This window comes from Typopeltis vanoorti, chromosome 20 (genome assembly GCF_054136105.1).
Source record: "Typopeltis vanoorti isolate ZY-2024b chromosome 20, IOZ_Tvanoo_1.0, whole genome shotgun sequence".
Taxonomy (NCBI): domain Eukaryota; kingdom Metazoa; phylum Arthropoda; class Arachnida; order Uropygi; family Thelyphonidae; genus Typopeltis; species Typopeltis vanoorti.
In genome coordinates, this window is record NC_143568.1 from 36,367,540 (window position 1) to 36,388,597 (window position 21,058).

Sequence of the window (21,058 nt, forward strand, 5' to 3'; positions counted from 1 at the left end):
CCTTTCCTGGTTTTGTGGTGGAGATGACAGTTGATTTATGACAGGAATCTGAATATTTTTTCTGAATAGTCTTCTTTGTATTCTGCTGTATAGTAATAGGAGATCTAGAGAACATGAAAAAAGATGTTTTTCATCTCATAACAGATGTTGTCAGGCCCTACTGCACTAGCATGAGAGTAAAAGAGCTTTTTTTTATTTCCTCAACAAATGACTGTTTGACTCTAGTCTATTTGTAAAAAGTTTAGCCACTGTTTCTCTTTTTCTTTCAGTATTAAAAATTCAGGAGGATATGAAGCTGTTGATGAGATTTTAGCAAAAGTTTCTCCTAAAATCTACCAACAGCACATTCATTATATTCCAAAGTAGACAAGTGGTGTGTTCTATATCTACCTTTCATGTTCTGGATTTTATTGTATCCAATTTTTGCACTGTTGTTTGATTAATTTATGTGTAAATTGTATCCACGATTGTTTTTGATCCCAATGTAATGTGATTTGGCCTAAGCAGGTCGAAATGCTATGAGATTTCATGTGATAGGATATCTACAAGATATACCCCATACTCTGTCTTGATGTTTTTGGCTACTTTGCACCCAACATTCCCCAAGGCTTTGGATAGAGGAGAAATTGAGATGATGTTTTTGGAATTGCAGTTGTTGCTGCCTGAACATGTACAAACTATTATATACATTACTGCTTCATTGACAGGTGTTTGACTGACTGCTTCAGCATTAAATTTAGCAGGATCAAAAAAGTATTCCTGTCAGCGTTCATTTTTCACCTTGGTTGTGTAGTAGAACATGGTTCCTGTGATGACATTGTGTGGATAACAAGAAAATAATTGCTACCATATATGTTTTTTTTTTTTTTGATATCCCACATGAGCAATGAAAGAATAGCAGGGGTGTAAATTGTAAGATCAGTTTCAGAATAAGAGAAGGTAGGCATAAAGTAGAAAGTATTCAATCTGTTATTAAGAAGGAATTAGTAATAGTCATTTACTTAATGATACAGCTTTATCCATTTATGTTGGCGGTACCCCACAGAGTGTTCTCCATTAAAATCACCCATAAGAAGTATGGGCTTGAGGTAGTTTTAGGTTATCTAAGTCAGTCTCATTTAACTCAGGACATGGTGGTAAATAAGGGGAACATATTGTAATAAAAAATCATATAGATTGGCAAATTGCTACTACTTACAGAGCAGTGTTAAGGTGGACATGTCGGAAAGGAGAATGATTGCCCACTAGGATAGCTACTCCACCATGAGTAAGACCATCTCAGTTCTGCCTTTACGAATAACAGCGAAATTCCTTAAGTTGAGATCCCCTCACTAGGTTTTGAATATGTTTTTCTACAGACAGAAACAACTTGATTTGTGTTTCAGCAGCAGAACTGTGGAATCATCGATATTTTTTAAACCCACAATAGTTCCACTGTAAAATTTTTCCTATTGTTTTGGCTCTGGAGACAAATTTCTGAGAGGTTGAAGGCTAACCTTTGTCAAGTTTAATTTATCAGTTGATTTTGGGAAGAATGGACAGCCAGTGTCCATCTTTTACTCTGGAAAAATTTTCAATACATCATCTGATGTGTCAGGATCATTTGCTGAGGTCATTTCACTTTCAGTAGATGCAGAAGTATCCATTTTTTTTCTGTGGGAGTGTTTGGTGGTTTATCTTTCGGTTGATACCCTTGCCATGATTTTCTTGACAAGTGGGTTCTCTTCAAAACGGATCATTTTTGAAGTTGTTTCAGGGATTAGACTATAACATGTCATAGGATTAATGCTCTCCATAGAGAAGCACTCTTGATCATAAAGTTCAGGTGTGCTGAAATTATTGGATGGCAGAATAGACATGTGTTTGAGTTGCTTTTGATGGTTTCTTAACTGCCACCTCAGCAGAGGAGGATTTCAGGACAAGTGTGGTGGTGGCTGGCTTCCTCTTTACATTCTGGTATGATATATTTTGTTCTGTTTTTATCTTTTTTTTTATTTATTTTTCATCCTTCTACATCTGACATGCATTCAAATAGGCTGGATGGTCTCCCTGACAGTTGACAAATTTATTTATTTATTTATTTTTTATTTTTATTTTTTGTAGAGTAAGATTTATTGTCATATGATCTTTACTTCCACATTGTGCACAGGTAGTTTGTGCATGCCCTCTGATGTTTAAAGCATCTCAGTAGATTAGGGATATACAACCTAACAGGACAGTTGAGATACCCTGCTTTTACAGATGTTTGGAGGTGTTGGATCCCATTGATGGTGATTTAGGAGATAGGATAATAAAAAAGACTTGCTTATCTCATTCTGATATCACTCCTCTAAATAGTTTAGTGATTAATAGGGTGCTCCCTTAATTGGTATTCTACCACTGATGTTACCCTCAGTAGTATTGCTGAATATTGCTGACATATGTCCACAAGAATATTACTGGAGCTGGAACATAGTTTCTGAACTGTTTTGGGAGATCCTTACAGCTTTTCTAAACTCTTTTGCATAGACAATTTTCACTATTGGCTTTTCATTGATCCTGGCTGGGTCATCCAGGACATTTCATCTTGCCAAAGTACTGCAAGACTACCAGGACTCCTTTTTTTTTTGATAACATGTGTAATAGCAATTGAGGCATAGTGTTTATTGTTCCCATTTTTGATTTTGTATTCAGTAGTAAATGTAACTAACCTGCAGATGCCATAATCACTGTACATAAAAATATTTTGTAATACTGTAAATTGTATTCTAATCTGTGCTATTCTCAGTGCCATTAGCCTGTAGAATGTCTTGTAGTTGATCTTGAAATTGTTCTTGGTATATAACATAGGAGTAACTTCTGGTTAAACTATTTTTTAAGCAAGGTTTTAATAGCTGGAAGTACAGCTTTGAAAAATTAATGTAAAATGCCAAAGTGGTGTTTGGAATGCCTTCTTTAAAATGTGTGCTCAGTTAAAATATTCAGTTCTGTATATTTACTAACTTTTTTTTTATTCCTTTCTCCCTTCTGATTATAGCATTGGATAGCAAATAATCTCTTTGGCTTAGCATTTGCCATTAATGGAGTAGAGCTACTACATCTAAATAGTATTAGTACTGGTTGCATTCTACTTGGTGGCCTCTTTATATATGACATATACTGGGTAAGTTCTTGCTTTACATTATATAGGTAGTATATATTATAGAAAATATAAAATAACACTATTGAAAGATAAGAACTTCTGAATATTTAATTCATTGCTTATGTGATTTTTGTTATAAAAATGTCAGTGCTTATGAAAAGAAATCAGTAGACCATAAATGCTGAATAGTTTACATAAATAATATATGGATATATTTATATGTAGACATAATTAAATAGGTCTGATACTTGGAAAACATAAATAATGCAGTCAGCTGTCACAATACTAAGAAAGTTGACTGCAGCAAATAAATATTGTTATATGTTGTAATAAATCATTTAAGAAAATATAGGTTATTTATTCTTATCACTTTGTTCTTGTATTTCTGTTCATCAGAAAATGTTATAGCAAACCTGCTCTGTTTGTGAATTACTGAAATACCTTGACCAAAGTCTTGCAGGAAGTAATGCAATTTTAAAAGAAATTCTCTATTAAAACTGTTCCCATGATTCTTGTATGTTGTGGTGACATTCAACTCTATTAACAAAAATATTATAGCTGGTGTGAATGATATACAGCCTCCCTCAGTGAGTCCCTGACTCTCTGAAAAACTGTACCAGGTGTATATCAGGGAATACCTGTGAAAAAAGCTTATCTTTTCCAGAATCTAAAAATGAAGAAAGCTTTGATATGTGCTTTGAAAGACGTTGATATGTGCAATGCTTACCTCTAGAGCTCACTTCAGTGAGTATGGGAGTGGCAAATACATGAGGCACCTAATGCTAGACCGTGCCTTACTTCATGTAATATACATCTGTATACTATCTGTAGACTGATCCCTACTCTTCTTTCTTTCTTGTTGTTCCTCTTGTCCCTTCCCCAATGCTATTAGAGTAGTTGAGAGCTAGGGTTGTCTTTCCTATTATACTATGTTTTTTCTATCTCACGCAGTGGGAGTCTGCTTTCCCTCCCAAAAGGCAGGTTTTGGAGGCCTTAACGTGGCAGCCCCACCACCAAACTCACCCTGCGAAAGGTTGGTAGCCTATCCAGGGGAAATTTACAATTACTCGCAAAACTCTGAAGAAAAAAAATAGGATAGATTTTATTAGAATTGACCCGGCTAATGGACAGGGACTTCTCTTTGAGAAATTAAAAATAGCTACTTGGAATGTCCAGGGAATTACACACAAAATTGATGAGTTAAACCGAGAACTAAAAAATAGAAACATTGATATAGAAGCTATAACTGAGACAAAAAAGAGGGATCTCAAATTCTGGAAGATTGTCATGATCTTCTCCAGAGTTCCAGCAGACAAATGAGCTTCATCTGGGATTGCAATTTGGATTAATAAAAAATGGAAGAACAAAATTTCGGATTATACTTGGGTATCAGACAGAATAATCAAAGTTAGAATAAAAATTATGAATCAGACATTCAATATTTTCGGAATTTATGCACCAGTAGATGAAAAGAGGAAAAGACAGAAGAATTTTATGGAAAACTTCAGGAATGTATATTGATGCAATAAAAATGAAGCAACAATCTTGATGGACAATTTTAATGCTAAAGTGGGAAATAACCCAATAACAGGATGCATTGGATCAGAGGGAGAATCAGTAATCAATAACAATGGAATTTTATTAAAAGGCTTCTACATATTTAACAGTCTAAAAATCAGCAATACTTTCTTCATAAAAATATACATAAGTACACATGAGAAGCAAGAGGAACTAAATCAATAATAGATTACATTATTATTAACAACAAACTAAATAATAATATCACGGATACAAGGGTTTTTAGAGGAAGTGAACTTGATAGTGATTACATGTTAGTTGAAAGCAGATTTTAATTCATAAAAAGAACCACATACTTCAAAAGAAAAAAATATAATGTACTAACATCTAATAAACAGCTTAAAATTCACCTCCTAGAACAGGAGAGTATCAAAAACTTATATGAAAGCAGAATAAGAGATGAAATAAAACCAACCACAAACAATATTGAAACTGACTGGAAAAATATAAAAGAAACCATACTAAAAGCAGTAGCAGAAAGTTTAGGATATAAATCGAGGAAAAACAAAAAATGGCTCAGAACTTGGAGAGGAATTAATCGAAAGGGAAAAAACAGGCTTATAAAATCTATCTGCAGAATAAAAACACTGCTGACTATATAGAATATAAGAAATTACGGCTGAAGTCTGAAAGCTTTCCAGAAGTATACACAGAGAAAATTGGAGTAAATATGTTAAATCATTAGAGCAGGATATCACTGGACCACAAGGAATATGTTTTAAAATTTTCAGGCAACTACAAACAGCAGAAATTTCCAAAGTGGATTGGACAGAACACTATAGAACATTGTGGAATGAAAAACAAGAAATACAAAACAATAACAAAACTCACAATAATTGAAGATATCAATACATAGGAAAGTACAGAAGAAATAGCAATGGAAGAATTAGAAAAAGAATTTAAAAACTCGAGAAATAGAAAAACTCCATTCTGGATGGAATATGCGTTGAGCTCTTTAAATATGCAGACAATAGCTTAAAAGAAAACTCGCTTGAACTCTTCAATAATATCTAGAAATATCAAAAGATCCCAAAAGGAATAGGAAACTGGAGCAGTAATAAATATCACAAAAAAGATCCCAAGGACAAATGTGGAAATTACAGAGGCATTACTCTCTTAATAATAGCATCTAAACTATATGCAAAGATTTTAAAGAACAAACAAATTAAATGTTGTACCATTATTTTGTATATTGGTTTAAGCCAATAAGAATACAATTTGGTCGGCTAAATCCCAAATTGCCAGCCCATCCTCGTTCGTTCAGTATCCATGTGGATACCCAACAGGGTGCACCACGAGAAGGTGAGGATTGGACATTAGGTCAGAAGCCCTGGTCGGTTCTCCGCATTCCTTTAAAGGCTATGTTGTGGTCTCCTCTCAGTTATACAGCTTACGACAAATAGTTGAGAAAGCATGGAATATAACAAAGATCTGTATTTAAGTTTTGTCGATCTGGAAAAGGCATACGACAAGAGAGACTCTATTTAATACACTACAGTTATATGGTGTCAATGGGGCATTATATCAAGCAATTCTTAGTCTTTATTTGAGTTGCAAGTTAGCAGTTAGAATTGAAGGAAGTACAGGAAGATGGTTTAATGTTAAATCTGGTGCGAGACAATGATGTACATTATCCCCTCTATTATTCATTATCTATATGGATCACATTATGAAGGAAAGTGGTATTAACCCTCCAACCGGCCAGGATGTATATATACGTCCAGCTAAAATCTGGATACGATTCAATACACCAGTTGAAAGAACATGGATAAGAAGTGCAATTTGACTGTTCTGTCCTTTAGAAGGTGCGATAATCCTTCACGCTGTAGAGAACACTTAAACAGATTATCTCAATTATCTCGCGAAGCTGAGTCTCAGTTCTCTATAACAAGGAAAGCAGATCCTTGTTTTATGGAGATTTTTTTTTGTACATAGAGATTTTTTCTAGATCAGCAGTAAATTTTATATTAGGATGTATATATATATATATATATATATATATATATATATATATAAACATCCAACATCCTAATATAAAATTTACTGCTGATCTAGAAAATAATAACTCCTTACCTTTCTTGGATGTTATGCTTACACGATGCTCTGAAAGATTAAAAATCTCTATGTACAGAAAACCTATGCATACCAATAGATATCTGCATAATCTTTCTCATCATTTTCCACCACAAAAACTTGGAACTATATCTACCTTAGGACACAGAGCACGTTCTCTCTTAAATGAACAAGATGAACTACAAAAAGAAATGAATCGCCTCACTCTTATTTTTAAACAAAATGGATACTCTGAAAAAACAATTAAGAAATTTCTTCTGGATCCTCCTAGGCAGTGCACAACTGAGACTATTAATTTTAAAGGTAGCATCTCTATTCCATACATTAGCACAGTCTCTAAGAAAATAGCTAAAGTCCTTAAAAAATATAATATCAGGATCTTCTTCACCACACTTCCTAAAATCCGTTCTCTAATCAGCCATCCAAAACCTACTCATCACAACCTTAAGTACCCTGGAGTATATAAATTGTGGTGCGATTGCAATATCCCATACTTTGGACAAACTAACAAATCTATTGAACAACGCATAGAAGAGCATAAGAGAGACATCTCTTACAAAAGATCTCATGCAGTTGCGTTATCCAGTCATGTTCTTTTTTCAAATAATCCTAATGATGACCAACAAAGCCACTCTGTCTGCTGGAATAGATCAGAAAATATCTTTCGCTGTGATGATGAGTTCGAGAGGAAAATTGTAGAATCAAGAGAAATCCTGCTGAACCCTGTCCACTTAAACAACAATTTAAGTTATAACATCCCAGATAGCCATGCTGCAGTTACTCAATATTGGCGTTCACGTGAACCTGCACGCACAATTGCAATAAACAATGCACGCCAGTTGGAACAACTTGAAAAAATACGTTTTTATGTATCGATTATGTGAGGCAATTTGTATCTGTAATTTCCAGTTTGTTTAGATAATTCAATGTTTATTAGTATTCTTTTCCTTTATAAATACACGAAGAAGGCTGCTATATGCCGAAACTAGTAGTATTCATCATTAAAATCTTTATATGTTATCTCGGTTTTCTAGTCATTAAATCTATTTTTTTCAAATATATATATATATATAATACCTTAATTGTATTCCAAACAATTCTGAATAGTAGGGTAAATCATTCTCTGAGATGTGTTATTTATTAATTTTTGAAACAATCTGTGTATCACAATCTCGCTAATACAACTTTTTTTCAAATATGTCTATTATAAGATTGTTTTTTGTAAATAAGAATACAGTTTGCCGAAACTGTGTCTATTAAATTTTCATATCAGTGTGTGCCACAGATTAGAAATTTTCAAATAGCACGAATATTTTTTTTTATTACAAAACAGCGAAGTTTGATAATAAATATTTGCACTACAATATAAAGTTCGACAGATTAAACAATATTATTGCACTATTTCTTTTCTCCTGTGGGAGAAAAACGGTAAAATGTCACTCGTATAATTATAGCAGATTTTCTATTGGCAAAAATGTTAAGAAAATAATCATTTGCACTTTCATTTCAAAACACAAAGAAAGAATATTGTAAATTCACCCAATGAAATAGAAAATACTGTATATTTTTCTTCTGTTATTATGTTTTTTCTTGTAGTAGAAAGAAGAAATTACTGCACGTATTGCTTTTGTCGATACAAGAGTGCAAAAATCTGTAAATTGATTACATTATAGCTGATAGAGAATTCATGTCAGAAAAAATATTTATGTAAGAGTTCTAACATCAGCAGATATAACAACATTTTCTCCTAGTTTAGATACGTGACATTATTGAAGTAGATAAACTTTGGCTACTATTTTACATTAAACTATATGGGCATGTTCTCAAAGTGATTTACGTTTGTAACAATTGCCTGCAGATTGAATATGTCTACCTTCCCCCCAACCAAAACATTTTTTGGTTGAGGGGAGGTTAGACATATTTTAAGAGAAAAGGCACATATCTGTTACATAATCAATTAACAGATATGTGCCTTTTCTCTTAAAAAATACAAATCTTTTTTTCAATATAATTGTATCAAATAATTTGGCATTTTTCGATAATAAACGTGAAACTGATCATTATAAATAAAGAAATCATTTTTGGCATAAATACTACATCAGCCTGTAAAAGAAATGTCAGTTTTTCTGTGTTAGGATGTCTGCTAATCAACAATTGAAAACAAAACAAGACATTCTTGCTTGAGGCAATTTAGTGCGTCTTCTAGGAAACTTTCTCTCTTATGTTTCTCAAAAGAGTAATCTAAGACTTTTAATTTTTCCTCCTGCTAAGTGGATTATTGTCCAGCATTTCTAAGATATATTTCAGAAATAGCAACCAGCAGCAATAGAAGTAATATTTAGAATTAAAAAAAAAAAAGAAACAAAATAACAACTGAACTTTCTTTTGTGTGTTGTATACAGTTTTACATATTTACAATACAGATTAGTATTTCTAAGCCTTAGAATAATTTCAGAAGCAAAGAAAGAGTGCAGAATTAGAAGCTTCCAATATACAACAATATTATTGCTTTATTTCTTTTGTCAAAATAGTATTCAAAATCTCTTATTTCAGTTTACCATCTGAAAGCTTTCAAACCAGTGGAAATTTAAAGTAGTTATGTAACTGAGTTCCAGGACAGGAGGGGGGGGCAGTTGCAGTAAAATATCCTAAATTTTAAATCATTCCATACAGGATATTCTTCCTATTATATTTTCAACATATCTACAGTGGTTAAGCACTGGATATTATAGTAATGTGCATCCTACAAAAAAATAAAAAATCTGTTACAATTTTATGCAAAAGAAGAAGGTGAAGAGTCTGATAAAATATCATTAGATATAAATTTTTGAGGGGTGCTTAAGGGTCAAAGCTGTATAACTGAGAGGAGACCTCCACATAGCCTTTAAAGGAATGCGGAGAACCGACCAGGGCTTCTGACCTAATGTCCAATCCTCACCTTCTCGTGGTGCACCCTGTTGGGTATCTACTTTGATACTGAACGAATGAGGATGGGCTGGCAATTTGGGATTTAGCCGAATAAATTGTATTCTTATCGGTTAAACCAAAATAAAAAAATGATGGTATAACATGACAAAATATCATGCCAGCTGGGGCGTCGCCCAGTTAAACAAGGCCCCCGTTGTTTTTGCCAGGGAACCAGGGCGAACAGCAAAAAGTCAGCTACTGGAACAAATCTGAAAACAAACCCCAACTCAACATCACCAGAGTTAAAGATCGGTACTATCAACGTAAGAAGCCTGAATGGCAAAGAAATGGAGCTAGCTGAGGAATTAGATAAGTACCAGATCGACATAATAGGGGTGACTGAAACAAAAAAAGACCAAAACTGATGAGATCTTTCTGAGCAATAAATACAAAATGTTATATTCAGGCAATGACAATTAAGGAAAAGAAGGAGTAGCCATAATATTCAACACAAAATACGAGGCTAATCTTCTTGAATGGCAGTCAATCTCAAGTAGAGTAAAGTGGGCAAATATGAGAATGGGGAACTGGACAATGAGACTTATTTGTGCCTATGGTACCACAGAAGGTTCTACTAAGGTAGAAGTGGAGGAATTTTTTGATGCTTTAGAAAAAGCAACTGACACAATGAAAAAGGAAAAGTTGGTCCTTGTTGGGGATCTAAATAGCAGAGTAGGAAATGATTGTGAGACATACAAAAATATTTTGGGAAAATTTGGAGAAAAGAGCAAAGCTAATAATAATGGCAAATATCTGTTGGATTTCTGCTCAGGACATGGACTGGTTATTACTAACACCATGTTCCAACATAAAAATGTGCACAAATTCACATCGAGAGAAGAGGCTAGGAATAAGAAAAGTCTCATTGACTATGTTATTGTTGATAGTGATGTTTTCTCCCTGGTGCAGGACACCAGAGTGTACAGAGGATTTGAAATTGGAAGTGATCGCTATTTAGTCTTGAGCAGGATAAAATTGAATTTCATATTGAAAAGAATAACATGTAAGAAAGTTTTAAAGCAAATAAAAGTTGAGCAGCTCTCAGATGTGAACTGTAGACTAAAATACAGAAAGATTATTGAAAAGAAAATGAAAGGATTTGAGAACAGGAATCAAACCTTGGAGATTCAGTGCAAACTCTGAAGAAAACATTGATTGATTCTGCCAGAAAGGCATGTGGTGAGGTTGTGTGCAAGGATAAAAAAATCAGAACTCCCTGGTGGACACAGGAGGTTAAAGAGGCAGTGAAGGAAAAGAAGAAAGCATATCAAAAGTTCCTGGCAAATAAGTCAGCTTTTACTCTTACAGAATACAGAGACAAATGTAAGAAAGCTAAACAGTGTGTAAAACTAGCTAAACAAAAGTCATGGGAGGACTTTGGCAAGAATATAGAAAATAAATATCAAGAAGGTGGCAAAATATTCTAGAGGTTGTTGAAGAAACTTAGGAATGGAGGAAAGAGTGCTGTAAAAGGAGTTAGAGATGATAAAGGTGACATGAAAACAGGAGAAAAAGATATCCTTGAAGTATGGAGTAATTACTTTGAAAAACTGCTAAATGAAACAAGCAGTGATGACAGCACAGTGGTAAAAAACACTGACCAGGCATGCAGTCAGGAATACATATCCATACTTGAAGTAGAAAAAGCCATCAAAGGCTTGAAATGTGGAAAGGCAGCAGGAGTAGATGATATTCGACCAGAAATGCTGAAGTATGGTGGTATAAAAGTCTTACAGTGGCTGCACTGCATAGTTCAGAAAGCCTGGACAGTGGGACGAATTCCCGATGATTCTAGTAGAACTGTCATAGTACCCATATATAAAAAGGGAAATAAAACTGAATGTGAGAATTACAGAGGTATTTCCCTACTGAGTGTTCCTGGCAAGATCTATGCAAGTATACTTGAGAAACGGTTGAGAAGAATTGTGGAAGAAAAGCTTGGTGAAGAACAAGCTGGATTTAAACCAAACAGAGGCTGTCAGGATCAGATCTTCACTTTACGGCAAATAGTCGAGAAAGCATGGGAATATAACAAAGATCTGCATTTAAGCTTTGTCGATTTGGAAAAGGCATATGATAAGGTGCCAAGAGAGAAGCTATTCAATATGCTGCAGTTATATGGTGTCAATGGGGCATTATATCAAGCAATACTTAGTCTTTATTTGAGTTGTAAGTCAGCAGTTAGAATTGAAGGAAGTACAGGAAGATGGTTTAATGTTAAATCTGGTGTGAGACAAGGATGTACATTATCCCTTCTGTTATTCATTATCTATATGGATCACATTATGAAGGAAAGTGGTATTAAACCTGATATCAAAATTGGAGATGTTAATGTTAGCTCTTTGCTTAATGCGGATGATGTTATACTTCTAAATAAATCCGCTACAAGTCTGCAAGATTCTCTGACTAAATTGAATAGCTGTTGTAATAGATATGGAATGAAGGTAAGCAATAAAAAGACAAAGACAATGAAAATAGGCAGAATCATTGAAAATGTCAACTGTGTTGTGAATGGAGAACCTGTGGAACAAGTAAAACATTTCAGCTACTTAGGCACGATTTTTAGTGAAGATGGTAAATTAAATATAGAAATAGACAACAGAATCAGCAAAGCTGGTATGGTGGGAAGTCAATTGAATAAATTCATATGGAATAAGAGAGAAATTAGTCGGAACACTAAATTAGCTGTATACAAGACAGTGTTCAAACCAGTTTTAACTTATGGATCTGAGAGCTGGGTCAGAAGTAAAACACTTGACCAAAGACTAGAGACTGCAGATATGAGAGTCCTGAGAAAGATTATAGGCGTGAACAGATGGCATCAATGGCAATATCATATTAAAAATGAGGATATTAGGAAAGAACTTGACATTGTCAGCATCCAGGAATGCATTAGCAGAGCTAATCTCAGATGGTGTGGTCACTTAAATAGAATGGGCGAGGAAAGATTAGCAAAACAAGTGTTCTCTGCCAGGTTGGCAGGAAAACGACCCAGAGGAAGACCAAGATATAGGTGGATTGATACTGTACAAAGTGCCTTAGACGATAGAAATATAAGATCTGATAACGTTGGAGTCTTGACAAGTAACAGACTGATTTGGAGGAAAATTGTAGATAGGAAGTTAGTAATGATGTAATTTTTTCATGTAGTACTGTCATATCCTGTACACCCCTTGAGGGTACATGTCAGGAATTTGATAATGATGATGATAAATTTTTGATACTATAAAAGACACAATATCGGAAACCAAGTAATGCAGTTTACAATCATGCGTTGTTCATTAAAAAATAAAAATAAAATAAAAAATTTGTTCCTAAAATTGAAATGTTTAAAATTGAATCCATATAAAGGTATTTTGCAAAGAGAAAACAAAATGTCATATTTATTTCACTAAATGTTATTTAAAAATATAAATATTTGACAAAATATTTTAAATGCAATCAAACATTTGAAAATTCATGAAGGAAAATGGAGGAAATTTACTATTACTAAAATATATTCATTGCAAAGGCTGATCTGTGGTCATTTCAGGATTGATTATTTATTTTGGCAGATGTGAAGCTTCTATTTTTGGAAAGAGACACAATAAATTGTGCAGCAAAAAAAAAAAAAAAAAAAAACGATCAAATATCCTAGTACAGTAAAGCAAATTCCAAGTCCACGGTACATGTAAATACAAGCTACTCAAAAGTCTCTCCACCGCAGTTAATCTGTTAACGGCTCTAAAATCGATGTTAAGAGATTAACGGCTGAGGATGGTAAATACTTGATTAAAGATAGAATGCCGATGAAGTTTTGATCCATGAAAAATTTTGGGGTTGTCTGGCTGTTTCATCCACCTCAGACGGTAGGAGGGTTAAACATGATATCAAAATTGGAGATGTTAATGTCAGCTCTTTGCTTTATGCAGACGATGTTATACTTCTAAATAAATCTGCTACAAGTTTGCAAGATTTGCTGACTAAATTTAATAACTGTTGTAATAGATATGGTATGAAGGTCAGCAATAAAAAGACAAATACAATGAAAATAGTTAGAATCGTTGAAAATGTCAACTGTGTTTTGAACGGAGAACCTGTGGAACAAGTAAAACATTTGAGCTACTTAGGCACGATTTTTAGTGTAGATGGTAAATTAAATATAGAAATAGACAACAGAATCAACAAGGCTGGTGTGGTAGGAAGTCAATTGAATAAATTCATATGGAATAAGAGAGAAATTAGTCGTAACACTAAATTAGCTGTAAACACTAAATACTAAATATACAAGACAGTGTTCAAACCAGTTTTAACTTATGGATCTGAGAGCTGTCAGAAGTAAAACACTTGACCAAAGACTAGAGACCGCAGATATGAGAGGCGTGAACAGATGGTATCAATGGCAATATCATATAAAAAACGAGGATATTAGGAAAGAACTTGACATTGTCAGCATCCTGTTACTTGACAAGTAACAGACTGATTTGGAGGAAAATTGTAGATAGGAAGTTAGTAATGGTGTAAATTTTTCATGTAGTACTATCATATTCTGTACACCCCTTGAGAGGGTATACATGTCAGGAATTTGATGATGATGAACTAATTAAATATACAGAAAATTATTTAGAAGAACAGTGTGGTTTTAGGAGAGAGAGAGAGAGAGAGGGTGCACAGGTGCCTCTTTCACAATGCAACAAATCATAGATAAAAGAAAAGAATTTAATCTGCTCACTTTTCTTCTATTTATTGACTGTGAAAAGGCGTATGATAACTTGAACAGAAATCTACCCTGGAAAATATTACACGATGATAAAATACCTCCTCAATTAATGAATGCAATAAAAAGTCTATACAGAGAAAAAAAAATTTGCATCAAATTTGTAGACGGGACATTATCAGAACCTATAACTATAAATAAAGGAGTAAGACAAGGTTGTGGCTTATCCCCAATCCTATTCAACATTTATATAAACAGAATCCAAAAAGAATGCAAAACAACTGTCAAAGATGAAGTTAAAGTAATAAATAATATACAGCTAAATACAATACTTTATGCAGATGATCAAGTACTAATTTCAAATTCAGAAAAGAAACTCCAAATTGCATCTAAACGAAATAGCAAAAAATTTAAAATGAAAATCTCTGAAACAAACAAAAGCTATGGTGAATGGTGTTTCCACAATGTGTGGAAACACCATTCAAAAATTCAAAATTATGCTTAACAATAAAATAATAGAACAAGTTACAAAATTCAAACTTTGGAAATATAATTTTGCACTACAATACTGATTTACAATTCGAAGCAAGACTACAAATTTATAATAGAATGAATGGCATAATTAAAAGAAATTTTGAAAAACAAATGACTAAAGAAACTCAATTAAGATTACGTAACATGACCTCTAAACCATCTCTCAAATTTGGAAGTGAAACTTGGATTCTGAAACAAAGACTAGAAGCAGCATAAATGAAGTTTCTAAGACCTCTCCTGGGACTCATCAAATATCATACAAGAAATAGAAGAATATCAGCAAAATTGGCTAGACCACATAGAAAGCATGAATAACAGTAGGATCCCCAAATTAGCATATAAATATAAACCTACAGAAAGAAGAGACTGCAGACGTCCAAGATTAAGGTGGAAAGATCAACTTCATCTGCCGAGCAGGAACAGGACATAAAAAGCCTATACCTAAATTGCTCAGACGACATTGTGCAATGCAAGATAAGGAATGAATATTTCCTGTGTATCTCTTCTTCTTAAAACTTGAAAAATGAAAAACCTGTCTGGTTGGCAAAGAATGAGGTCTAAATAGGAGATCCAGTTATTTTCATTTTCAAGTATGAACATCCTAAGGTGAATGACATTGATTTTACTGGCAAATTTTTGAAGTTCTATTAATAAATTCCTCCATGTGACAAAAATTCATCAGTCTCCCCTTCATCGGATTCACTAGGAAAACACTAAAATCAAACCATAGCAAGTTGGTTTGCAGAAAAAATCCTAGAAAAATTTTGCCTAACCATTACAGGTGTCTTCTATGAATTCAGAAACTAAACAAGGCAAAAGTAGCATAATTGAAAAATCAAAAATTAGAACATATCAGTCACATGAGAATAAGTCTAGACCAGGGTGATCAGTCATCATCATCGAATTCCTGATATATACCTCCAAGGATATTATTGGCTTGAATACTATCTTGTATGTCTTCTATAGTATGTAAAAAAAAAAAAAAAAAGTCTTGTAAAAAAGAAAACACTTGTTTTGCTAATCTTTCCTCTCCCATTCTGTTTAAGTGACCATACCATCTGAGATTGGCTCTGCTGACACATTCCTGGATGCTGACAATTTCAAATAATTTCCTAATATCCTCGTTTTTAATATGATATTGCCATTGATGGCATCTGTTCATGCCCCTAATCTTTCTCAGGACTCTCATATCTGCAATCTCTAGTCTTTGGTCAAGTGTTTTACTTCTGACCCAGCTCTCAGATCCATAAGTGAAAATTGGCTTGAATATTATCTTGTATACAGCTAATTTAGTATTTTGGCTAATTTCTCTCTTATGGACTTTCCTTCATAATGTGATCCATATAAATAATGAATAACAGAGGGAATGATGTACATCCTTGTCTGACACCAGATTTAACATTAAATCATCTTCCTGTACTTCCTTCAATTCTAACTGCTGACTTACAACTCAAATAAAGACTAAGTATTGCTTGATATAATGCCCTGTTGACGCCATATAACTATAGCGTTTCGAATAGCTTCTCTCTTGGCACCTTGTCATATGCCTTTTCCAGATCTGCAAAACTTAAATATAGATCTTTGTTATATTCCCATGATTTCTCAACTATTTGTCGTAAAGTGAAGATCTGATCCTGTCAGCCTCTATTTGGCCTGAATCCAGCTTGTTCTTCACCAAGCTTTTCTTCCACAATTCTTCTCAACCGTTTCTCAAGTATATTTGCATGTATCTTACCAGGAACACTCAGTAGGGAAATACCTCTATATCTCACATTCAGTTTTATTTCCTTTTTTATATATGGGTACTATGAGAGCTCTACTCCAATCATCTGGAATTCATCTCTCTGCGCAAGCCGCCTGAACTATGCAGTGCAGCCACTGTAAGACTTTTATACCTCCATATTTGAGCATTTCTGGATGAATATCATCTACTCCTGCTGCCTTTCCACATTTCAAGCCTTTGATGGCTTTTTCTACTTCAAGTATGGATATGTATTCCTGACTGCATGCCTGGTCAGTGTTTTTTTACCATTGTGCTGTCATCACTTGTTTCATTTAGCAATTTTTCGAGGTAATTACTCCATACTTCAAGGATATCTTTTTCTCCTGTTTTAATGTCACCTTTATCATATCTAATTCCTTTTACAGTACTCTTTCCTCCATTTCTTCAACAACCTCCAGAATATCTTGCCACCTTCTTGATATTTATTTTCTATGTTCTTACCAAAGTCCTCCCATGACTTTTGTTTAGCTTTCTTACATTTGTCTCTGTATTCTATAAGAGCACAATCTGACTTATTTGCCAGGAACTTTTGATATGCTTTCTTCTTTTCTTTCGCTGCCTCTTTAACTTCTTGTGTCCACCATGGAGTTCTGATTTTTCTATCCTTGCAGACAACCTTACCACATGTCTGAATCAATCAATATATTCTACTTGAGACCTTCAATGCTTGCCACTGAATCTCCAAGATTTGGTTCCTGTTCTCAAACTCTTTAATTTTTTCTTCAATCATGTTTGTGTATTTTAGTCTTCAGTTCACATCTGAGAGCTGCTCAACTTTTATTCTTTTTAATACTTTCTTACATGTTATTCGTTTCAGTATGAAATTCAATTTTATCCTGCTCAAGACTAAATAGCGATCACTTCCAATTTCAAATCCTCTGTACACTCTGGTGTCCTGCACCAGGGAGAAAACATCACTATCAACAATAACATAATCAATGAGACATTTCTTATTCCTTGCCTCTTCTCTCCATGTGAATTTGTGCACATTTTTAATTTGGAAAATAAGCAGTCCATGTCCTGAGCAGAAATCCAACAAGTGTTTCCCATTATTAATAGCTTTGCTCTTTTTTCAAAATTTTTCCGAAATATTTTTGTATGTCTAACAATCATTTCCTACTCTGCTATTTAGATCCTCAACAAGGATCAAATTTTCCTTTTTCATTGTGTCAGTTGCTTTCTTTAAAGCCTCGAAAAATTCCTATACTTCTACCTTAGTAGAACCTTCTGTTCGACTATAGGCACAAATAAGTCTCATTGTTCAGTTCTCCATTCTCATATTTGCCCACATCACTCTACTTGAGACTGCTTGCCATTCAAGATGATTAGTCTTGTACTTAGTGTTGAGTACTATGGCTGTACCTTCTTTTTCTTGATTGCCATTGCCTGAATATAACATTTTGTATATATTCTTTCTGAACAATAAATACAAACATTTTGTATTTATTGTTCAGAAAGATCTCACCAGTTTTTGACTTTTTTTGTTTCAGTCACCTGTATTATGTCGATCTGGTACTTATCCTATTCCTCAGCCATCTCCATTTCTTTGCCATTCAGGATGTTGGTGGTACCGATCTTGAACTCTGGTGATGTTGAGTTGGGGTGTGTTTTAGGATTTGTTCCAGTAGCTGACTTTTCGCTATTTGCCTGGGTTCTCTGGCAAAAAAAAACAACGGGGTCTATTCTTAACCCGGCGATGGCCCAGCTAGCATGAAAAATTATTCTTCTTAAGAAGAACTTAAGGATCTTCCTCGGCCATAGCCAAGTTAGCCAGTCCTGGATGTGGACAACAGGGTTCCCCCCCTTCCCAAAGTTTATCTGGGAATTTTCATCCCATAAGCAAGCAACTTTACCCTGTGAACACACACTAATACAGTCATGAATAACTCCCTTAAGGACTGCAGCAGAGGAGTGACGAACTGGCTGCATTAATACGTCAGTAATCCCTCATTATGAGAGGACTCAACCTGTCCTGACGGATGAGGATAGATAGATATATGCATGAATAGGTACATAGAGTTGATCATCTAGTTTAAGGATGAAGAAGTGGTGATGAGGATTCAGACAGATGATCATGATGTTGACATTATTTATATGTTAACATCATGATCATCTGTCTGAATATAATGTTCTCTATATAAGGCTGAATGAATTGAAGATTTATGTGTTATAAAATTTGGCTGATGTATGGAAAAGAGGTTATGACAGAAACACAACCTCTTTCCTAAATGGGGAGGGGGGGGGTATAGAATACATCATCAACATCAAATTCATGACGTATGCCTTGAAGGGACGTGCACAGGATGTTATGATAGTACTACATGAAAAGTCATTTACTTACTTCCTATCTACAATTTTCCTCCAAATCAATCTGTTACCTGTCAAGGCTCCAATATTATCAGATCTTATATTTCTATCTTCTAAGGCACTTCTAACCATATCAATCCATCTATATCTTGGTCTTCCTTTGGGTCGTTTTTCCTGCCAACCTGGCAGAGAACACTTGTTTTGCTAATCTTTCCTCGCCCATTCTGTTTAAGTGACCATACCACCTTAGATTAGCTCTGCTAATGCTTTCCTGGATGCTGACAATGTCAAGTTCTTTCCTAATATCCTCATTTTTAAAATGATGTTATCGCTAATGCCATCTGTTCATACTCCTAATCTTTCTCAGAACTGTCATATCTGTGGTCTCCAGTCTTTAGAAAAGTGTTTTATTTATAACCCAGCTCTCAGATCCATAAGTTAAAATTGGTTTGAACACTGTCTTGTATACACCTAATTTAGTGTTTTCACTGATTTCTCTCTTATTCCATATAAATTTATTCAGTTGACTTCTTAACATACCAGCTTTGCAAATTCTGTTGTCTATTTCCATATTTAATTTTCTATCTGCACTAAAATTTGTGCTTAAATTGCTGAAAATGTTTTACTTTTTTCTATAGGTTTTTTCTTTACTTTTTCTATATTCAGGATGTAGTTGATGTTTCTTCTATTTCCATTGTCTTTTTATTGCTGATTTTCATACTAAATATATTATGACAGTTATTCTATTTAGTCAGGGAATCTTGCAGGATTTATTCTGGATTTATTTAGAACTGTAACATCTGCATAAAGTAAACAGCTGAAATTAACATCTCTAATTTTGACATGAGTTTTAATACTGCTTTCCTTTATAATGTGATCCATATAGATGATGAATAACAGAGGGATGATGTACATCCTTGTCCTCACACTTGATTTAACATCAAACCATCTTCCTTTACTTCAATTCTAACTGTTGACTTACAACTCAAATAAAGATTATGTATTGCTTGATATAATGTTCCATTTACACTATATAATGTAGCGTTTTGAATAGCTTTCCTCTTGGTGCCTGGTTAGATCCCTTTTACAAATCTACAAAACTTAAATACAGATTATTTTTATATATTTCCTTGATTTCTGAACTATTTGTCTCAAACTGAATATCTGATCCTGACAACCCATGTTTGGCCTGAATCCAGCTTTTTTTTCCTGAAGCTTCCCCTCCACAGTCCTTTTTAGCTGTTTCTGAAATATACTTGCATAAGTCTTACCAGGAATACTCAGTAGGGAAATACTCCACAGTCCTTTTTAGCTGTTTCTGAAATATACTTGCATAAGTCTTACCAGGAATACTCAGTAGGGAAATACTTCTGTAATTCTCACATTACAGTTTTATTTCCCTTTAGATTGGTACCATGAAAGCTCTACGCCAATCATCCAGAATTTGACCACCTGTCCAGGCCTTGTAATTTATGCAATTCAACTACCATAAAACTTTTATACCTCCATGCTTGACCATTTCTGGTCGAATATCATCTGCTCCAGCTGCCTTTCCACACTTCAGGTTTTTGTTGGGTTTTCTTTCTGTTTCAAGTATATTGATATGTATTCCTGATTTTGCATGCCTACAGTAGAGTCACTGTTTTTTGGTAAGACCAATATGTACTTGGCTTTGCTCTCTTATGTTTGTCTCTGTATTCACCAAAGAGCACAAGCTGACTTATTTGCCAGAAACTTTTGATGCTTTCTTATTTTTCTTCATTTCTTTTCTTTTTTTTTTTTTTTTAACTTCTGATTCCACCACGGAGTTCTGATTTTTCTATCCTTACAGACAATCTCACCGCGTGACCCTCTCTCTCTCTCTCTCTCTCTCAGCCAGAGAGCCACCATGTGACTCTCTAGCTGAATTAACTTCAGGATTTGCCACTGAATGTCCAATGTGTGGTTCTTGTGTTTAAACTCTTTAATTTTTTTCTTGAAATAATGTTTTGGTGTTTTT

General features: G+C 34.1%; 1 protein-coding gene across 1 annotated transcript in view; it reads left to right on the top strand.

Annotated features, from left to right (window-relative positions):
* LOC150095367 (signal peptide peptidase) overlaps positions 1 to 21,058 on the top strand; it is a 214,708-nt gene that overhangs the window by 123,828 nt on the left and 69,822 nt on the right. Inside the window, exon 6 of the mRNA XM_090409987.1 lies at positions 3,017 to 3,142. Coding sequence (XP_090266113.1) covers positions 3,017 to 3,142 — 126 coding nt within the window. The remainder of the gene's footprint in view (positions 1 to 3,016; positions 3,143 to 21,058) is intronic.